Source organism: Salvia splendens, chromosome 12, assembly GCF_004379255.2.
Source record: "Salvia splendens isolate huo1 chromosome 12, SspV2, whole genome shotgun sequence".
NCBI classification, from domain to species: Eukaryota; Viridiplantae; Streptophyta; class Magnoliopsida; order Lamiales; family Lamiaceae; genus Salvia; species Salvia splendens.
Window position 1 is genome coordinate 3,238,601 of NC_056043.1, and position 21,943 is coordinate 3,260,543.

Consider the following 21,943-nt stretch of genomic DNA (forward strand, 5'->3'; position numbering starts at 1 on the left):
TCACTAATAATACTTCAATCATTTTTTCTTTTTATATATCCCTTTTATTTATCAATTACTATTTTCGTCCCACAATCAGAGTCACATTTTGTCATTTTTGTCTATCTCACAATAAAAGTCATATTTCACTTTTATTATAAATGATAAGTAGGTCTCACATTCTACTAACTCACTTCACTCACATTCGATTATAAAACTAATATAAAAAAGTATACCCCATATTCCACTAACTTTTCCAACTCACTATTCTTTATATTTTTTAAAACACATGCCCACATCAAAATGTGACTATTATGGGATGAAATTAACATGCATTAAAACAAGTGTCCAATCAAGAGTGCATATTCTTGTTGACGAAGAGGATTATTGATGTGGCTTTTACAACCCCGACAAAAATCAGTCCTTATCTCCTCATTTTCATGATCGCCATGGAAGAAATGTAACCACAATCAATGTTGAGAAGAAGCTCTATGCTTTTTACTCTCCTACTATAATTATCATCATAAATAAATCTACAGATATTTCTGACTCTCTCTAGACCTGAAACCAGAAGCAGAAAGCTCACCGGAAATCAATCAACTAGAAATCTCTCCTCACTATCACGATCACCATGGGAGAAGTGCAACCACAGATCAATGGTGAGAAGATGCTCTGTTGTTAACTCTCCTTTTATTATCATCATAAAATAAATCTCTCTCTCTCTAGGGGCATATGCCCTTAATAAATATGTTTTTTTAGTTTTTCCTTTTGTAGAAATTTTAGATCTATATCAATTTCATGTAAATTTTTATATAACAGCCCCTATTTATTAGCTAAATTACCTGATCACAGAAGCTGAAGAAAGCTCACTGGAAATCAACAAGAAATCTCTCCTCACACACTACAAATGGTGGCTTCAAATGCTCCTCTACTCCTTCTTCCTCCTCTCTGGCTCCGGCTCCGCCACCATCTTAGGCCGTCTCTACTACAACAACGGCGGCAAAAGCAATTGGATCGCAACCTTAGTCCAAGTCATCGGATTCCCAATCCTCATCCCCGTCCTCTTCTTCACCACCGCCGACACCGACTATCGCCGCCGTCCCCTCGCCCTCGCCGCCTTCAACGTCGCGATTGGCGTCTTCCTCGCCGTCGACTGCCTCCTCTTCTCCATCGGCCTCCGCTACCTCCCGATCATCACCTACACTCTAATCGGAGCCACACAGCTAGGGTTCAACGCCGTCTTCTCTCTCTTCCTCAACCGCCAGAAATTCACCCCTTTCATCATCAATTCGCTAGTCCTCCTCACCGTCTCGTCCACTCTCCTCGTCTTCGATCCCGAATCCGGTGACTCCACGGCCGCCTCGGGGCGGAAATACGCAGTCGGATTCGTCTGCACAGTCGCGGCCTGCGCCGGGTATGCGATGATGCTGTCGCTGACGCAGCTGGCCTTTCAGAAGCTGATTAAGAAGGAGACAGGTACGTAATCCCTACGTTTCTTGAAATTATGAACTTTTGAAGAGCATCCATATAATTCATAAAAAAAGAGATAAGAAACGCTTTCATAAATAAAAAGGCGTATAATTTTAATCGACAAACTAATTAAATCAAATTCTAATAATTTGTGGTACTAATATACCGTCATTTAATTCCAACTAAGTTAGAAGTACAACCTCCATCCCAAAGAATAAAAATATTCATTTTTCTTTTTGATTTATCCTAATCAAGAAGATCGATTTACTAAAAATAGAACACTTTTATCTCTTTTCTTTTACTTTTATTCTCTTCGCTTAGCACACAAAATAAGTTAAATACTAGTATACATTGTCGCCCAAGGAAAGAATCATCTCCCTTAAAATGAAGGGAGTATTTCTTTTCGCCACGAAAATTAAGATAAAATAAAGTACTGTGAAGGTTACTATTTAAGTCTTTGAATAATAGAAATTTTAGTATTAGTTTTAATGCAAAATTAGTAAAATAAAAGAAAGAAAAAATTTGTGAAAATATGTCAGTGAATTGTGGAGTCCATATTATTATTAACATTTTTATTATATAAGTTGTAAATAAATTAATTTATAGGAGTAATGGTTAATAAATTTTAAAATAGAAATTTTCTATTTCTAAGGAACGGACTAAGGTGGAATAATTTCTATTTCAAAGGGCAGAGGTGGTGATTTGAGAAGAAAAAGATAAGAGGGACTGAGGTAAGAAAGAAATAAATAAGAGTGATAAGATTTATTTTTTTCTTTTCTTGCAAGAAAAAAAAAGAAAAGAAATGATTTACTAACACGTTTGGGACATCAAAAAATACGACTCAACAGGGGGAAATACTAAACTATATTCTAGATTTATGGGGTATCACCAAGAAAATTAGATGACATGATATAAATATCTGTATCAGCTCGCGCGGTGATTGAGATGACGATCTACCAAAGCCTGGTGGCATCGATCGTGGTCGTGATCGCCCTATTCGCCAGCGGGGAGTGGCGGCGGCTCGGCGGGGAGATGGAGGGCTACAAAAGGGGGGAAGTGGGCTACTTGATGAATCTGGCGTGGACGGCGGTTGGGTGGCAGGTGTTCGGAGTTGGATGTGTCGGTTTGATCTTCCAAGTGTCGGCGCTGTTTGCAAATGTGATCGGAATGCTGGGGCTGCCCATGGGGCCGGTGCTGGCCGTGGTGTTCCTCGGCGACCGGCTGAGCGGGTTGAAGGCGGTGGCGATGGTAGTGGCGATGTGGGGGTTCGCGTCGTATATCTATCAGCATTATCTCGATGATTTGGAGATGAAGGAGAGACAGAGAAGTGAAGATGGTGTGCAGCTTCCGCTAGTTCATGAAAGAGGAGCTTCTGCTGAATCTTTTAGAGGATATTGATGCAAGATAACATGCATTTGCATGTATCTTTAATTAATTTTGTTCCAAATTAAGCCTAGTTTTAATGTATCATTCTTAAAATAACTATGTCCTCATTTTGTAAACATGCGTGCGGCAAATTAATAAAATAGGAAATTTGAATATTTCATCATCGAAAATTTGAGAAAATAGTAAAATTTATAGATATTGCGGGACAAACTAGAATCAAATCAAAATTCATAATTTTTTGGCAATTTGCTTTAACAATAATATTTTTACGACGTGAAATGAAAATAATGTTAGCAAGGATGCACAGTTCGGGCAGTGACTAGTGAGTAACATACTCCATTTGTCCCATGGTATTCGAGACATATTTAGATGCATTTAAGAAAATTGTATTTTGTGAATTAAGTAAATAAAAAGAATATATAAAAAAAGAGAGAAATATAAGGAAAGAATAATATTGACGGAAGGAGTGTTCAAAATCAGTGTCAATTCTGACTAGGTGGAAGGCGGCACAAAGAAGACACGAGGATGGAGGGAGGGAGGCACGGCGACGATGGAGAAGGAGGGTGGCGCAAAGACGGTAAAGGAGGATGGAGTCGGCAAGAATTAAGGTTGAGAACGACCCATAGAAAGGGTAGCGAAAGAATTTGAGATTTAAAAAAGGAAAATGAAAATATTTAAACTTTACGTCAATGAAATAACATAAAACAATTCTAGAAAGGGGCATTTTTTTTTTGGAAAACCAAAAATTTGCTAAATTTTACTACAGTCTACAATTAAATAGATGCTGAATTATTAATTTTAACTATCTGACTTCCTTACTAAAACAGGGTAATACTGCGGTGAGAATTTAGATATGAGAAACAAAATATAGATATGAGAAACTGCAAACAGCCACAAACATCCTTATAAAACGTGTTACAGAGTTTTCTCTTTTCTTTATGATTAAACTTCCTGATCAAACCTGGGCAGATAATTGATCAATCTCTGCGTATAACTGTTGGGATTGTGTAGCCTCACCCACGACCTCTGATTACTCGTCGTCATAGGATACGACACAACACTACCTGTATCCCATTGCTGCGCCCAATGCAGCAATCTTTCACAAGCCCTTGCTGCATGATAGAATTTGTCCAACCAAATAGCATCGAATGCAAATCAAAATACGAGATGCAACACATCGCTATAAAGTGGATTAATCTTGAATTTTGAGGATTTATGAACATGATTTCTACTGATTCAACAGTCACAGTGACTAAACAGGCAAAAATCTATAGTTAAATAATAAGCACTTAATCATAGAGTCGAGATTGAAAACAGGTGTAATCAATGGAGTAAGCATATGCTCAAGGCTACGTATAATAACATGAATCAAAAGAGCATAACAGTATCAGTGGATGAACAAAGAACTTACTAAGGAGGGATCTGAAGAAGAATAAATGATACGCTGTATAAACACGCAGCAATGGCAGCTCCAGCAATACAGTTTTGAAATAGCTTATGGCTATCTTTTGTTGGAATTAAAGCAACCTTGAGTGTATTTGTCAACTCAAAAAGTCGATGTGATAGCTGCAGCAGTAAAGTAGTCAACCATGAACCATCCGTGTAATAACATTAAAAAACTTATTTAGAGCAACAGAAAGGGTCACTCACCAAGATATAAATTGCAGTTGTCAGCAAGAAGTTGAGCAAAGGGTAATCTGGGATTACAGAGAGTAGCCATTTAGGCTGTCCATTGGGCACATTGGACCTGCAGATATATCAATAGATACTCATGAGGCCTCATAGTTCAGATCGAAGTTGGCTTGAATTCGATTTTGTTATTGTTCAATAGGATCTAGATGCTGTGCCGAAGCTATTGAAATACGTAAACATAAGTAACAGGTACACAGAGTTACTGACCTCAGCCATATGTGAAACTGGGAAATGTAAGTTTCCAAAGTAATTTTTCCGAGCCACCTGGTACATAACAACAATTTATAGGATCAATTAACTCGTAGTACTATTTAAATAGGTATCTAGAGGGGACAAGGTTAAGAGAGGAAACAAGAGAACACTTACGCGAAAAGGGTCAAAGAAAAATTCCGAAGATGCTGACTGAAATTTCTTAAACAAATATAGACACTGGACCAAAATCAAGGGAAGCAAATAAGAGAAGAACCATATGCTAGATGCTACAACCTCACGAGATATTCTTATAAAGGGAAAGAGGAATAGGGGAATTTCCTCAGTACATACGTTATAGGAATCCACGACGTGTAAGGATGGAGCTTGTTGTAAGAAACTCTATCCAGCTTGTATATGTATTCATACCACGAGTATCCAACCTATGCCAGATAAACAAGAATAGATACAGAGATTAATCAAAGAAACCCGATCACAAAATCATCAACAGGAATATGTACAAATAATATTGTGAAAGGATCAAGTGACTTACTATTAAAGAAACAGTAACAATGGATGTTTTGATCATGTGTCTCCGCCTGGTCTCAGACTCCTCTAGTTTTTCCATCCACTTCTCAACCTACAATGAGAAAAGTAAGCGCAATTTTAAGTTCATGAAAAGAAGAAATGATGAAAAAATCTAAATTTTTTGAAGGATTACATTTGGGTGAAAATAGGCATAGATCATTCCAATGATCCATATATATCGATCAAGCCCAGATCTAAAATGCCATTCATGTAGTCGTGAAAGTCCTGGTTTTGCTGGATCACTATATCCTGTCATTAAGAGAAAGAACTAGATAAATATTATTCAGATATTAGTTTTACTAATACTCAGATTCAGAAGCTATGATATCCACTAACCCAATAGAAAAGTAAGAGGGCTCCACAAAGTGTCAAAAACTCCTGGGATCTCCCACACCAAGAAAACCACAGCAAAGCACATAAAAATCTTCAGAGCCATCACTGATCTTATCTCATTATAGTTGTAGCAAATACCAAGGGCTCCATAAACCATAAGAGTAAACAGGGTGTGCATAGGGCATATATAATATAGCATATAGTCATTGTTGAGAACAATACAACAAAAGGCCACAAAAAAGTTCAGTCTCCACATCATCTGCATAGAGAATATAATCTAACTTAAGCTGAGAAAAGCAAAGAACTGCTTAACTAAGTTGCAAACTTGCAATAGACTAATAGGTAAGAGGAAGATAATTTGACTAGGGAATATTGTCACCTGAGCAAATCGAGCAACACTAAAGTCTTTTCGTATGTAATAGTAGGAGAAGTTTCCAAAACCAGTCATCCAAACATATGCTGCAATAAAAATGCGAATTGCATTGTACATCTCTGATGCAGCAAAGTAATGGTACATAAGAAAGAGGACCTGCCAGAAACAAGGAGAAAAGGGGTAGAATTAGGAATTTTGTGGGAAGAAGAGTTTTGCAGCAAAGACTTGCCAGAACAATCATCAATACATATTTGAGAACATAAATTGCACATGCAAAAGACTGATTTATGCCCTCCTACCTTATGGCAGGCATCATATCAATCTGAAGGCTGGCAAGATATAGTGAGACCATTAACTATGCAAAATAGTACAGAAAAAGTTTAAGATAGGGTTAAGTAATCTCCTTGCCTGCATATATCCTTTCCATTCTTCTGTCTGATGGCGGTTAAGATAAAGGATGGATTTCCCAGATATTGGAGACTTGTCAATATGTTTCTTCAGTGATGTCATCGCTGAAGCTATGACAAGAAGCAAATACAAGAAAACGAATAGATCGCGGCTGTAACTCTGTCCAACAAGGAAATGAAAATAAGAATGTGCTAGTTCAGCATTGCTTGAACTATTCTAACAAAATAGTGTAGTATTAGTAAGAATTTCACAATGACCTAGGCCTACTCATATTATACGAAAAATAGTGATTACTGCTGAAATTTAAGAAGATCACTTGATTTGCTATTTTCCACTAGTTTGAGGCCATGTATATTAAGTACCCTCACTGTCTACGAAAAAATTGCCATTATTTCCTTTCGGTCCGTCCACAAAAAAACTTTTCCCTTTCCATTTAGAGTAGCAAGTCTGCACAGCTCAAATTACTTATTATTGAAGTAAACTGATTAGGAAAAAAGAACCTTGGTTGAATATGCAAAGAAGTTTGTGCGATCACACAAGTAGAAATAGAACAAAATCAACCCAAATTCAGCCCTGCATAAAGATTGAAATATCATTGACAAAATTGCAATAGCCTCATAAAATGAAATCAAATTGAACAAAAACTTACATTGCCCTCAAAATTTGTCGATTTTCTAGCAAGAATAAGTCATCCATCGTCAAAAACCTAATGAGTGAAGCCCAATAAATGGTTAAAGATTTTATAATCTGACCGAGGAATCAACCGAGAAATGTAGTGCACAATATGTTACAGTGGCTCACCTAATTAGGCTCGTCTTAATAGATTGACTGGACAACTTTGTGGATGATGAATTTGTTAGACCATCTTCCATCAAGACAGATCGATCATCTTCCTTGACTATCTGACTTTCTAATGGAACCAAATTATCGTCCGAATGGCTGCTAGCAAGAAAGCAAATGTACAATCAAATATCAGTAACATTTATATACATTTCTCATTTTTGTATGGCCTTAGTCGGTTCAGCTAAGCAGAAAGAATGTTCGCCCAAAGCAAGTATCGATGGCCATAAAGAGATGGCATGGACACGGGAAGGGTGCTCACACTTTGGAAAAGAGCAACGTCTTCTTGTATTCCAACCATTCTGAATATATCCATGCTGCAATAACTGGAATAACTCCAATAAGAAATGACACCTGGGCTATTATAAGAATATGTTTCATCACATGCAATGTGAGAAAAGATTCAAAAATGCAGAAAGTATATCGAACAGTAGCAAGCAAGTAGTGTAATCAAGGTATACAAAAAGCTTACAGGTAAGCAAGAAGTAATGTAATCAAGTAGTAAAACCACTTATACTAATACAATTGATGCAAAAACTTACAGATTGCACACTTGCAGTTGAATATGCTATTGATTTAGTAGTTTAACATCCTATTCCTATGCAACTTAATAACAAATTCATATAAAGATCAGTTACACAGTCATTCATTTAATCCCCAAAAACACATGATCAGTTACACAGTCATTCATTTAATCCCCAAAAGCACATTCTCTGTTTATAGACCTATTAATCAAATCAGCAGCTAAAACTTTCAAGTATAAAGTCAAATTGTATGAAATCGGTTGGACTAAAACTAAAACCTCCAACTAAGACGACGATCACCAGAATTTGCACTTTACTAATCAAGCAAACTTCACAAAACGCAAAATCGAAACAAAAATCAGAAAAAACAATAACAAAATTAAGTAAACTACTAACTTCAGATAGCGAATTAGCACCTGTCCAGCCGTCAGAGGTCCAGAATCCGCCGCCATTCGCTTCGTCCAACGTGAACAAACCTATTCGCGAAATCAATCGATTCAATACGCAAATCTACACAATTTCCATAATCGAGAGAATGTGCAACGGTGAAATGCATAGAAGAGTAGAAGATATAGAATCGAGATCTGTGGCAGCAGTGAGCGTCGTCGGTTTGCTTCAACGACTGATAATCCAAATTTTGACAGTTGAAACGTCACATATTTTTCAGGCTTACTGTCACTGTTTTTTTACCATATTTATTTATTAATTTCCATTATCAAATTATCTCGGATTTGTTTCCGATACTTTACGTTAACGCTGATAAGGTTTATGTTTAATTCTATAATTAGTTTGATCTTTACAAATTGATACTATATCTGTGCAGTTTATTTAACACCAGTGGATCAAAATATTCCTTAATTGACATATTAATGCTAGGGAGATATAGCTTAATCACAATAATAGTTACTTTAATGTCAACTTTCATAAGTTTGATTAGCGTGATTGTTTGTGACTTCTTTGGGAGTTTCTTTACAAGTAAACAATTAGATTTGCGTAATTAATCGAGATAGGTTTGTGTATTTTCATGGAGAGCTAGCGAAATAGATTTATAATTTTTTTTACAACTTAGGATGCCTTTTGATAATAAAGAAAACATACGATTTATAGTGCGACACTTATCGATCTATAAATAATGCAATAATGTTAGAATAATTATTTTTGGGAAATCTGGTTTTGTCCAATATTTATTGATTTTAAATATATAGCATAATTTTGTTTAGAGTAAATTGAAAATTTAGTCACGTGATGAGAAATCAATTCAAATAAGATTTATTATAAATCCCAAACTTTTGTCATCAATTTTATCTTAGGCTTTATTAAAAAGGTAAAACATCTCTCAACTCTCAACCCACATCCCCCATTAAAAAAAAGCTAGCGTTTGTTGAGCTTAAATATGTTGGCAATTGAAACTAAAAATATAACATATAACTGTCTCACATCAGTGTCAAGATAAAACTGAAACTAGTATATAAGTCTCATGGGCCCCTCCTCCTATCATCAATTGGTTTTAGGATGGAACCCACGGATTTCTATCATGGTATCAGAGCAGGTCGCCGACTGTGGGTCAAATTTAACTGACCCGTCAGTATATCTGGGCCGAAACCGAAAAAATGACTGACCCAGCAGTATATCTGGACTTAAAAATTTGGGCCAAGCGGTCCAACCGATCGAAAAAAATTGGGCCGATTGTCCAATCGATTAGAAAAAAGTCCAACCCATCCAATGTTCACCTTGAAGGGTTTGAGGGAGAAAAAATGACTGACCCAGCAGTATATCTAGACTTAAGCCGAAACCGAAAAAATGACTGACCCAGCAGTATATCTGGACTTAAAAATTTGGGCCAAGTGGTCCAACCGATCGAAAAAAAATTGGGCCGATTGTCCAATCGATTAGAAAAAAGTCCAACCCCTCCAAGGTTCACCTTGAAGGGTTTGAGGGAGGGTGTTGGCAATTGAAACTAAAAATATAACATATAACTGTCTCACATCGGTGTCAAGATAAAACTGAAACTAGTATATAAGTCTCATGTGCCCCTCCTCCTATCACCAATTGGTTTTAGGATGGAACCCACAGATTTCTATCAAAATACACTTTTGATAGACTTTTCTTAGGAGTATTTCTTTTATAAATATACTCCCCTCTATCCTATAAAAATAGTCTTCTTTTAATAATTTTGGATCGTCCTATAAAAATAGTCATCTTTCATTTTTAGTAACTTTTTCTCATTTATAAAGTGGGTATCATTTAATAATAGTTCACTCACTTTCTCTTTCTACCCTTCTCTTATTTTATCAATTTTGCATTAAAACTCGTGTAATCCTCAAAATTTCTATTTTTATGGAGCTGAGGGAGTATTATTTTATTATCAAGCATGAGAGTGTTCCAAAACTAATAATCGGCACACTTTTAGTACATGATATATGTCTTTTTCTTTCATAGTCAAGCTTAAATTTTTTATATTGAAAGTTATTATAATTGATAAATTGAAAATTCTTAAATTCCAAATTAAAGCAGCAAAGGTAAACTATCACTTTTAATGTGGTCACTTTAATCATTTATATAATATAATTATTTTAATTCATTTAATTTATAACAGATGTAGGAGTAACTTTTATTAAACAGATCATGAATTACATATAGGCAGGATTAGGTCATAGTCCTAAATTTGGGCCAGGTTCATGTTGAAATATAATAAATAAAATTAATTTTTATAGTAGAAATATCTAGGAAGTATATGGTACAAATATCTTGATATTATCTAAATTTAGATATTATAGAATTCCTAGAATTAAATATTAGAAATATCTTGATAATTTAGTATAATTATCTAGATATAGAATTCTTTGAGATGTATTATATAATTAAATATTTAAATTTTATAGAGAAAAATCTTGATATCTAAATATGAAAGTAGAGAGTAGAAAATTTTAGAATAAGTAAGATATGTCTATAAATATGGGTGAGTTGTAATATCATTTTATATAAGTTGAGAAGTTGAAACCTAAAATGTTTATTAGGTTGTTAGCATCTCCTAAATCATTACTATTTTGCTAGTTAATTTAAGTTTCTAGTGCTTCGCTAGTTAATTCTTAAATTAATTGCATAGACACATGAATTATCAATTTAATTTGCATTTGAACTAAAAGCCATCTATATACATATATAGACACATGAATTATCAATTTAATTTGCATTTGAACTAAAAGCCATCTATATACATATATAGACACATGAATTATCAATTTAATTTGCATTTTAACTAAAAGCCATCTATATACATATATTGAGTTGACTAAAAACCATCTAAATGCATATATTGGGTTGGCTTGACAAAAGTGCATTTAAGGTGCAATATAATAGGTTGACTTTGAATTCAAACCGGAGTAAATTTGAGCAAAACTGACAAATTAAGGGATATTGGTATAACATGTGAATCTCATAAATTGTTGTGAATGTTCACAGTTTTTTTTTTCAAACTAAATACCATGTAGCATCAATATTTTGCTAAGCATTAAAAATGCAATTTGTATAACCTTCAATTTTGCGTGACCACGAGGTTGCTTTCTTTTGTTCGTATTAATTGAAGGTCAATAGATAAACGGTAACGAGATCACAACACAAGATGTATATAGCTTCGAAAATATAAATTCATGCACATCAAAATGTACTATTATTACATTAGCTATTGTTTAAGATGAGAAAGAAGATGAAGAAGAAGAGAGATAATACTACACTAGCAAGGTCATGTCTATGTGCAGACAATCGATCGATATAAGTATATATAAGTATCTTACCGTCAGTAAAATAAATATACACCATCATCTAAATAAACAAAGAAACCCTCTCTCTAGCAAAAGCTACGAAGTTTCAAGATCTCTCTCATGCCTCCTCTTTAGGGTAAACTGGAGGAATTATATCTTGCAGTAGTCCGTAGTCAACAAAGTGGTGGAGCTGCTGCTGATGCAAGCTACTAAAGTTCTGTTGATGAAACATATTGTTGCTGCCGCTGCCGCCGCCGCTGCCGCCGCCGCCGCCGTATAGGTGAGGCACCTGAAACAAGAACTCTTGAGGGAAGCCCTGGCCTTCCAATGGGATCAGCGGTGGGGCCATCATTGAGGGGGCAAACAATGCAGCCGCATTTCCACGGAGGGTCGCCGGCACATGGTGGTTGTGCTGCCCTTCGTAAGTTGTGATGACGATCGAAGGGTCTTCGTAGGATCTCTCCACGCGTTTCTTCACCGGACATTTCTGTGTCGTGCACCGGTAGTAGCTTCTGCAAATGGATTTTTTGAAAACTAATTAAATAGATGTGACATTGTAGGCAGAAAACAATTTCATTTTATTTTAAATTAAATAATTTTCATTGGTAGAATTAGGGTTTATATTAAGAAAGAATGAGATGCATGGATGAGAGAAATTGAAAAATGAGAAACGAAATGTAATGGAGTACAAGAAATAGAATCATTTAATTTAGTGCAAAATGACATGGTTTCGCTCCCCTCAATGTGTCGTCGTCGTATTACCGGCGCTAGATAGTGGCACGTAAATAACTCATCGAGTCATTTCAGCGTCGAATCTTGCTTGATTGCAAAATAAGAACAAATCAATAGTTTGCATGCAAAAGCAAAAAATAAAAATTTACTAATTTATGACAAAGTACCCCTTGAATAAACTTATTTTAGGAGCTCATGAGCAAAACTTGACTAGTGCACTATATATGTTTATTTGCTAGGTTAACTTATGCTTTGGTTTAAAGCCAAAAATTGTAATCCATGAAAATGGAACAGTTAAAAATGTTACATATAGAAACATCCGAACATGATTCGTGCTGACATTAAAGGGATTTGGCAAATATAATTAAACAAATGCAAACAACCGTTTTTTGGGTGAAGAGACGTAAAAGAGTGTTCATAGTAGGGCTATTGCTTTCAACTCAATAATACTATATTCAACAAATCAATTGGGTCAATATATTTTGCATATGAAACCGTCATCGAGGAACAAGACGACATAATGTATGTACAAGTTTACAAGATACATAAAGTTTGACTTTGCATGAAATTTTTTTGTTACCTAAATCCCTAAAGAATAAAGATCTTGTTCATACAAGATCGGTTCCAATTCAAAATAGATTATATTAGCATATGAACGAATATCATCATGAATATAATGGAGCCGTAGTGATTAACCAAATTTAAATGATTTTAATCAAACAAAAACAATTGAATGAAATATCTAACCTTGGATAAGGGCTATTTTTGACTGCCTTTTGTCCATATTTTCTCCATCTATACCCGTCTTCTAGATGATCAACTTCACTCTTGGTCATGAAAGCAAATCTTGGCTGCCTTTGCTTCTTCTCTCCTTTCTTCTTCGCCTTCGAGCTTAACCAAACATTTCAAAAACAAATCATAAGTTCCAATTAATCATCAAAAAAACATGTTAAATCAATCTAAAAAGAGTATATACTCACTCTTTTTTGGGGCTTTCATCTTCTAGGGTTTCCTTCGCTTCCTTCTTGCCCTTATTCGACTCTTCGTCGCCCGCGGCCGCCTCGGCCGAGGACGACGACATCGAGGAGTTCGGCGTGGCCGGCGCCGCCTCCGCCGGTATCCGCTGATCGTCTACGGCGACGGAGAATGAGGTGTGATCGTTGGATCCATGAAGAAATTCAGCAAAGGTAGGATCGAACATTTGCAGATTGTTGTTGATGAGTAGTGAGGAATGATCGTCGAAGGCGGAGGAATGGCTGCCGGAGTTTGTGAAGGCGGCGGCGGTGGTGCGGCGTTTGTCATCTTGAAATGGTTGCCGGTAGATGAAATCTGTGAAATCTTCCGACATGAAGGGAGAGAGGAGAGAGATTGATGAAGGAGTGGAGAGAGAGTAGACTAGTGGAGAAAGAAGAAGAATGTGAGCTTTAGGTTTGACAGTGGTTTGGATTTGCTTTTATGCATTTATTTAAAAAGGTTTGACGAGAAAAAAAAAGTAGTAATGATTTTGATTTAATTGAGGAGGTTTCATGAGTTAATCGTTGTTTATTAAATTTAATTTGGTGGGAAAACAAGAAAAGGTCAGCCGTCAGCCCCCTACACGAACAACCTAAGTTCATATTTATATTTTTGTGAATGTTACACGTATAATAGAATTACTCCTATTCTTTAAATAAAGTACAAGTTGGTGAAAAAACAGAGCATTGTGAATCTAGTAACATGTGAATATGGGAAAGATAATTGTTCTTTTTCTCCATAACTGAAGCTGCTTTTTTTTTTAATAGAGGAATGGTCTCTAAAATAATAAACTCGTTGAAATTTGGTATTTTTCCATGAATTTCTCATGAATTCAATTTCCCCTTAAATTGAATTCGATGTGGCACGTTAGATTACGTAGATAGACAAACCGGTTAATATAAGAAACGACATCATTTAGTGTTACTTAAGTTCAAAATTTTCTCAAACTTCTACATAATTCCAAATCATGAGAAATTCACCGTACTGCATAGCATAAATTTGTATTTCTTGCGACTAAATTTTAAGTTGGTGGTAAATATTCAATTTCTGCAAAAGTTTATGATTTTGATAATAAATGAGTTTTTTTGGTTATATTAATTTTTTGGTGGTAGATTGATGTGTACTATACTAGCTAAAACAAGTATTCAAGTACTCACACAACTTGTTCATTGTTTTGATATCGAAGAGAATGAGAGGAATTGGTTTAGGATATAAAAATATTAATAACGTGACATTAATAATGTCGAATTGACTATTAATATAAGTGGTTTAGAATGCGTTCAACAAAAACAGCATTGTTTGTGATTCGGCAGAAATCTTTGATTGGTGACACCGATTTTTGCATCTTGCTATTTATGATGTCGCACTCGTGGGAAAATCGTGTCGAAAAGCCAAAGCTACTTTTATTATTTTTATTTTTAAAATTAAATTCTTCTATTTTTTGGGCTGTATATATTTGGACCCGTTTGTCGGATTTGGATGAGGTCGGGGGTGGACCGATCTCATCACATGCCCATTTTAAGACCGGAAAACACCATTAAATTCATTATTATGAGGATTCAACACTCTGCATATGTCTTCCAACATTGGCAATCAAGCTTTTTTTTACTATGTCTGATCCACGAATTTCGTTTCATTAATCCCATCAGTACTAGTCATTACAAGTAATAAGTAGTCACACAACTTCTTCATTCTATTGGTAAATAATGAGACGGATTGGTTGTGTAGGATATACAAAACATATATAAAAATTGTAAAATACTTTCGAATTGACTAAAAATATTTATTCTTTGGTATATAAGTGGTTTAGAAAGCATTCAACAAAAGCAACATTGTTTGCTATCTGATGTCGCACTCGTTGGAAAATCGTATCGAAAAGCCAAAGCCATATTTATGCGAGTCCCTCTGTTCTAATTTAAGAGTCTTAATTAGTTAGGGCACGAGTTTTAAGAAAAGTGGATTGAATAAGTTAGTAGAATATGAGTCTCACTTATATATATATTACTTTTATAATAAAATATGAGTGGGATAAGTTGGTGGAATGTAAGGCCTGCTTACCATTTATTGTTAAAGTGAAATAAGACTCTTAAGTTGGGACAGACGAAAATGACAAAACGAGACTCTTAATTGGGATGGATGGAGTACTTTTTATGACTAATTAGTAATTACTTATATTTATATACCTTTTATAAATATGATTTCCGATCACTACACTCAAGTAAGTTTTAGAAGAATATTTTCGTTGAAAAAGACTCCTTAACCTTTATATATTAAAAATGACGCACATGCCAGCTTTATTTAAGTTCAAACCTTATCTAGTTAATACACATGTTTCCTGTTTTTTATGCATATACATTACTGCTCGTGTTCTATTATTTTGATCAATTGACTACTAAATCACTAGTAATTAGACACTATAAAAACAATTAATTCCACATTCTATTCTAGTTTATAAATTCGGAACGTGGGATCTGGGATCTTCTAATTTTTTGTATTCTTTAGAGAGGGGGAAACATCAATAATTTGCAAAGTAAAAAATTTTAGCAATTAATCGACATATATTTCACAACAAAATAATCGAGACCAGCAAGAAAAATATTTGTTTCGATAACTTAAATCATTTGCATCCTAGAGAAACTGTGGCAAAATGTGGCAGTTTTGTAACAAAAATTCAGTATCATGGATTGTTTTGAAATTTGCACACAACTTGCAAAAGTTGATGCACAATAGAATATGGCCTTCCACTTTTGTTATTTTTTAGAATTTTTTATTTTTAAAAATTATTTAGAGTTATGGAAATCGTTTTAAATGCTAGCTTTATGTTTTAAGAATAAACCGAGAATTGAAAATTTAGGATTCCTCAAATGTTTATTTCGACTTCTCTTGGTTCGATCATTCTAATATCTTTCACATGGTTTCGACATCATCATCGAATTTTGCAACCAAATAGCAGGTACCCGGGGTCTTATAAGTTGATTAATTTGCTTGATTGATGATAGATAAGCGAGTGATTAAAGATATATATAATAAAGTGGATTTGGAAGGAATCTATCATAATCTAAAGTGACAGTCTAATGAAAAGACTTATTTGTCCTTTTTGGCGGGAAAATTAAAAGCTATTTGATTTATCCTTTTGGTTATTTAAAAAATGGCAACATTGGACAGAAAAGAGGCAGATATTATTGGACAAAAAATTGGTCTAATGAAACACTAGCTTCTCAAACAAGATAAAGCACCTATACATACACACACCTTTAATTGAATCTGCATTATTATTGATTGATTTACTGAAAATTTTATTTTTGATTGCAGCGTAGCATGAATCTTGGAAGCCGGCGACAGCTCCGACGATGGGTGACGAAGGCGGCAAGGCTGATGGAGGCGGGGCAGTGGCGGCAAGGCGGCGACTGGCTACGAGAAAGTGAGCCGCCATTTCGAAGATCCGATCTTTACCGGCAACGGCGGCAGCAAGGCAGCGGAGGCGTGAAACGAGCGGCAGGGAAGCCGGGTGGACGGCGTGACAGAGGGAGGAAGCAGAGCAGAGCAAGGCCGCGAGGAAGGGAGGCGTGACGGAGGAAGGAGAGAGCTCCGAAAAAGAATGAGAGAGAAAGGAGGAGGACGCCGGAGGAAGGGTTGCAGCGGCGATGCTGACTGAGAGAGAAAGAGGAGATGGGAAGGGAGAGTGCAATTGGCGCTGAGAGAAAGAGAAAGGGAGGGAGGCGCTGCATTTTTCTGTAGGGTTTGTAGGGAATATTAATTTATCGAGTATACTGTTATTTAGGTTTATTTGTGTTGAAATTTTAGTCAAAGGAATGTATTATTTGGGCTTTATTTGTATTGGATTTTATGATTTTGAAAAAAATTATAAAAATATAGTTTTAAATTGGGTGTTACGTATATATCATTATATTTATGTTTTAAAAAGTAAGGTTTAATTTTGAACTATTAATTTATTGGACTTTGTATAAATATTTTTTAATTTAAATTCATCTTTGTAATTAAGTTTATGTATGGTTATTTTACCTTTTATTTGAGTTAAAATTGGAATTGTGCTAAAGAGTTTAATTTGCCTTCTATTTGGGTTAAAATTAAAATTTTATTCATCAACAACCTCTAAAGTAGGAGCAAGTATGGCACGATCATGCAAATATTTACTCAACTCTTCATGATTCATATAGGACGGATATATCATTGAAACAATTGTTCCAAGAGGATCCCCAGAATTAGACAAAACAATTATAATAATTTCTTCTCTGAATTAATCTATAAACTAAATGGCAACACAAATATATAATTTAATTTTCATGCTATATTTATTTAATTAAAATATTTAATATTTCATCCTCATAAAAATAAAGACATTTTTTATATTCGATTCAATTGAATGACCGAAAGTTTTAATTATTCTTGAGTTTAACTGAATATTAAAATAATACTACTATTTTTATACGAAGTTGTAGTATGTCATTGAAGTGTGATTGCTCTATATGTATTATAGTATATTTTAAAGTGTTTTAGTTAATATTTATTTTAAAATTTATAGTTAATTAATTAAAATATTTTTTGAATTATCTAATATGAGTATATTGTTATTGTACGTTTCTTATTCCAATTTCTACTCTTTGATCTTTACTCACACATATTTTCTTTATTTGTATATTTATTTTAATTAACTTATATTCTTCGATCCTTAGTTACACATATTCTTTTTATAATTAATTTTATTATTTTTACTCCACTTGGATCATAAATTAAAATTATATATAAATAATAAATTCATTAAGGAGTAGTACATTTTTTTTTATATCTTCACATTGTTTTGAGTTCTTCTTTTCTATATTTTTATTATATTTTGTATTCATTATTTAAAACTTTTATGTCTCGTGCATAGCACGGAGATAAATACTATCAATTAAGGTTGAGTTAAGCGAGGGGTTTAAAAAGTCAACCGAGGGTGTGGAGTGGAATGATGAGAGCGGTCAGAGTTAATCCGCTCAGGCGGGTCGGTGTCGACACGTGTCCCCACCGGTGCACCGGCATTTGACCGCGGCCGACATATGAGAGGCACGTGGCTGACCCTGTTTCGCCCGCCACCGTTTGATTAGCTGTCTCCTAATCCTCGGCCGCTAACGTCTCTTTCCTTATGCCTGCTCTTTATCAACGCTTTAAAAAAAATTTTGTGCTTTTATATTGAATTAATTTCGGCTAAATACAATTCAATAAAATAATATTTGTTTTTTAAGAAAGTGGATTCCTTTTTAGTAATTAAGACCAACTTTTCAGGAAGAACTTTTGTTTTCTAACCATATGTTAGATTCACACACCCTTATAAATTATAAATTTATAACATGTGTCTTTTATTTAGAAATTCAAATTAATTTATATTCACTCCGTCCATTAAAATATATGCATATTTGGTATTCGTCCATTCCATAAAAATATGAGCACATTTACAATTTATACCACGATTAAAACACTAGTAACAATATAAGTCTTACTATCCACTAACACTACTTTATTTATTTTTTCCCACTCTTTCTCTCTTATTTATCCAATTTATTTTAGTTCTCATATCATATCATATGTTTATATTATTTAGTACTCCTACGGAGTGAGTATAATACTAGTATATTTTAGCAAGTAGTGAGTATATTATTTAGCAAGTAGGTATATGTATTGTCTTAATTATCGTTTTTGAGAATGTATGAATGTCAATGAAGTCATCAAATATTTTCAAGACTCTCCCCTGTTTTCTTATTTTTCTTTTTTTACAGTACAACTACGAAGAACATTTATATGTACTATATACTGGTTTCTATGTGGTGCGAAGTATATTTTTCAAAAAAACGCATAATTTTGACTACTCCCTTTATTCACCATTACGAGTCTCATTAACTTTTCTATCTTATTTTACCGTTTCTCAATTTTAAGTATTTATTATGATTTTTATAAAAGGAATATAGAAGAGTCAATAGTACTCCTAATGACAAACGAATGAAGTATTTTATTGACATCACTACAAAAAAAACATGACGTTTAGCTAGTATGTGCTCGTTGTTTTCCTAGTGGAGTGCTCTTCAATTTACGAGCACTTATGATGCTCACAAACTGGTGCTTATAAATCCCAATTTTTAAAAAAAATATAATTTAATCATTATCCTTTTGCTTACGAAACCTTTCGATCAATCAAATGAAATCTGATTTTAAATATTAATAATATACATAATGTTACATCTCATTTAAAACTTTGAGTGTGAGTCTACTTGTATATAAGGATGTGGAAGTATTAAAGTTTGACTATAGAACCTATAAAGACAATGATGTGGCTAAAGTTAGGCAACCTCTTTATTGTATAATACTAACAAAAATAGGTGGTGCGTCAGATCATTTGTTAAAGTTTATTTATTGTCTTCATCTTGACTTTACATAGACAAAATATTTGAATGCTTTGCACACTGCAAAATAAAATCAAAGTAACTACATATTACACATTGGCATGGATTTTACAAGGCCAATTATATCCAAGTTCTAGGATCCTGGAAAAGAACTTGCAGGTTTCGAAATTATCGGACATGGGGTTGGTGCGGTGACTTGAAGATTGAATTTGTATTGAGTGTGAGTTTATGGTGGGATCTGTCGATCCCATCAGCATACATCCATACCTGGAGACTCGACTCCAAAAGTGTGTACATTAGAAGACAATTTCTGAAATTCCTTTGTATGTTAGGTAAAGGGTTGCTGAATAACAAAATACAATTAGGCCTAAAGTTAACTAAGTACAGCAATTGGCAACTACCAAATTTAGTTAACTTGTCACACGTATATAAATTTGCTGTGCCATTTTTTGACTACATTATTATACTACCTTTTCTTTATAATTATACACTCTTTTCTATACCTAAAAAAGATAGTTGGCGGTGAGGAAACAACAATTTATCGTATAGTTGGATGGGGGACAATATATCGATATTGATAGACAATTTAATTCCTCTTAAAAAAGGGGGGGAAAAGAAAACAAAATACACCTAATTTATACCATGATTGATTGCTCAAAAGTCAATAGTCATACTTAAGTTTGATTAACTTTATAGGATGAGATTTGTGTACATGTCTACTCATGTATGTGCAAGATGTTTTAGGATATCGAGACCATACTCAAATTATTTGAGAGAATATCTAGATAATGTTGCGTTAGTATACTAACTAATTTATAGTAATAACTAATAACTTTTAATTATGTGTATTAAAATTATCAACACAAAGACATAATTATATCAATACAATATGTAAATTTAAATATCAAAACAAAGACATAAGTTTGTCGACACAAGAATATTGATAAATTTATGTCTTTGTGTTGATATTTTAACGTACAAAATTGACATTAGTTATTAGTTATTACTATAAATTAGTTAGTATTTGACCACACACATATCTGGATAATTTTAAATATAAAAGTGTTCACATAAGATAGGGTTATCGAAAGACTACCATTGAGGAAGTAGTTTTGCTTGACTAGGGATGGGAAAATATATTGAAATATATACATTATGTATCAAAATAATTAATTAAGAATATAAAATTTTTGGTATGCTGTAATTTTCACTACTACATAATATATCAAAAGATTTTAGTGCAATAATTGTATGCATTAAAATACAATCCGCGGTATATTAATTTAATGGTCAATATTAATATATTCCGTATTTAAAAGTTAAAACAAATTAAATCATTTTGGTAACCTATTAAATAAGATTTCTGTATTAACAATATTTTGGTATAATAAATTGAAAAAAATCGGTACAATATCCCTATTGAAAATTAGCTATATCCAAATTTAGTTATATCGAAATTCAAAATATATATACCAAAGAATTCGATACTGTAACAATATAAGTATTTATTTATTCATTTTTATAGGGGTAAAATAGTACTACTAGTGAAATAGCATAAAATAATTGACCAACATTGTGTCCATTATACGTGACATAATATATAATATTTGTTGATATTGTTATGGAAACAATCGTCAAAGCGTAAGAGGGGGCAGGTTATTTGTTAGGTATGTAAAATTAATTCACTTTCCTAGAAAAAAGAATCTTTCAGATATTGACGTTTAATTTTTTTTTAAAACTCTTAATATAGAGTCTTACACCAAAATCATCAGTTCTTATGTTGTATTTTATTTTGATTTAATTTTAACTATTATATATAGTTAAGATTAAATAAAACCAGGATTCAAATATTAAATACAACATGATATATACTCCTATAATTTATGCATTCGAAAAAAGATACAAAGATGGAACACAAGATTGAAATGACAATATAGAGTTGCTGGTATAAAATAAGATAAAAAGTAAGTCTAAATTAATAAAGGACCTTTCCAATTTTCATAATAATGTTAGACTTCTGCTTTGAAATTAATAAATAATGTAAGACTAATTAATCTGTTCAACAAATTTATAAAGTCAGCTTATGACCAATTCAAAAGCCCACTTTGAATCCGATAGTGATTTACCTTGGAGTTTTATTCTAAATCCTCATCAAATTGTATATACGTTTTTTCTCAATATATATTTATGAATAATTGTTTTGTATACACGTTTTTTCTCAATAAAATGCCTTTGTTTCATATGAATCTTGTTTGGAAA

At 33.6% G+C, this 21,943-nt stretch overlaps 3 protein-coding genes across 10 annotated transcripts; 1 reads left to right on the forward strand and 2 right to left on the reverse strand.

Annotated features, from left to right (window-relative positions):
- The first annotated feature begins 289 nt into the window (after window positions 1-289).
- On the forward strand, window positions 290-2,990 carry LOC121758556 (probable purine permease 10). Its single transcript, XM_042153944.1, has 3 exons — window positions 290-638; window positions 832-1,455; window positions 2,378-2,990. The coding sequence occupies exons 1-3, from the start codon at window positions 611-613 to the stop codon at window positions 2,845-2,847; spliced, it is 1,122 nt and encodes a 373-aa protein (XP_042009878.1). The 5' UTR covers window positions 290-610; the 3' UTR covers window positions 2,848-2,990.
- Window positions 2,991-3,675: 685 nt separating this feature from the next.
- LOC121758555 (protein REDUCED WALL ACETYLATION 1-like) lies at window positions 3,676-8,449 on the reverse strand. Of its 8 annotated transcripts, none has more exons than XM_042153937.1 (16): window positions 8,199-8,448; window positions 7,521-7,612; window positions 7,220-7,357; window positions 7,068-7,124; window positions 6,919-6,991; window positions 6,419-6,577; window positions 6,017-6,166; window positions 5,641-5,896; window positions 5,438-5,553; window positions 5,270-5,356; window positions 5,071-5,159; window positions 4,894-4,956; window positions 4,735-4,791; window positions 4,486-4,582; window positions 4,247-4,401; window positions 3,676-3,947 (listed from the first exon to the last, which is right to left on the reverse strand). In XM_042153937.1, the coding sequence occupies exons 1-16, from the start codon at window positions 8,232-8,234 to the stop codon at window positions 3,935-3,937; spliced, it is 1,638 nt and encodes a 545-aa protein (XP_042009871.1). In that variant the 5' UTR covers window positions 8,235-8,448; the 3' UTR covers window positions 3,676-3,934. The 8 variants fall into 8 exon arrangements, with proteins under 8 accessions (XP_042009871.1, XP_042009870.1, XP_042009875.1 ...); XM_042153936.1 differs by having other exon boundaries at window positions 7,220-7,360; XM_042153941.1 differs by having other exon boundaries at window positions 7,521-7,575; window positions 8,199-8,447.
- A 2,962-nt stretch (window positions 8,450-11,411) lies between these two features.
- Window positions 11,412-13,698, reverse strand: LOC121757377 (WRKY transcription factor 71-like). The gene is made up of 3 exons (XM_042152931.1): window positions 13,256-13,698; window positions 13,023-13,166; window positions 11,412-12,055 (listed from the first exon to the last, which is right to left on the reverse strand). The coding sequence occupies exons 1-3, from the start codon at window positions 13,621-13,623 to the stop codon at window positions 11,662-11,664; spliced, it is 906 nt and encodes a 301-aa protein (XP_042008865.1). The 5' UTR covers window positions 13,624-13,698; the 3' UTR covers window positions 11,412-11,661.
- Between the last annotated feature and the right edge of the window lie 8,245 nt (window positions 13,699-21,943).

What these genes read in the sequence shown, in the direction of transcription:
- LOC121758556 (XM_042153944.1), top strand. Translation starts at nt 611, where the DNA reads ATGGGAGAAGTGCAACCACAGATCAATG. An exon ending in AGTGCAACCACAGATCAATG is followed by an intron (nt 639 to 831) that starts GTGAGAAGATGC and finishes ACCTGATCACAG; the next exon opens with AAGCTGAAGAAAGCTCACTG. An exon ending in GCTGATTAAGAAGGAGACAG is followed by an intron (nt 1,456 to 2,377) that starts GTACGTAATCCC and finishes TATCTGTATCAG; the next exon opens with CTCGCGCGGTGATTGAGATG.
- LOC121758555 (XM_042153936.1), bottom strand. Translation starts at nt 8,234, where the DNA reads ATGGCGGCGGATTCTGGACCTCTGACGGCTGGACAG. An exon ending in ACGTTGCTCTTTTCCAAAGT is followed by an intron (nt 7,361 to 7,520) that starts GTGAGCACCCTT and finishes CTTTCTTGCTAG; the next exon opens with CAGCCATTCGGACGATAATT. An exon ending in TTTTCTTTGACCCTTTTCGC is followed by an intron (nt 4,792 to 4,893) that starts GTAAGTGTTCTC and finishes GTTATGTACCAG; the next exon opens with GTGGCTCGGAAAAATTACTT.
- LOC121757377 (XM_042152931.1), bottom strand. Translation starts at nt 13,623, where the DNA reads ATGTCGGAAGATTTCACAGATTTCATCTACCGGCAACCATTTCAAGAT. An exon ending in GATGAAAGCCCCAAAAAAGA is followed by an intron (nt 13,167 to 13,255) that starts GTGAGTATATAC and finishes TGTTTGGTTAAG; the next exon opens with CTCGAAGGCGAAGAAGAAAG. An exon ending in AAAAATAGCCCTTATCCAAG is followed by an intron (nt 12,056 to 13,022) that starts GTTAGATATTTC and finishes ATCCATTTGCAG; the next exon opens with AAGCTACTACCGGTGCACGA.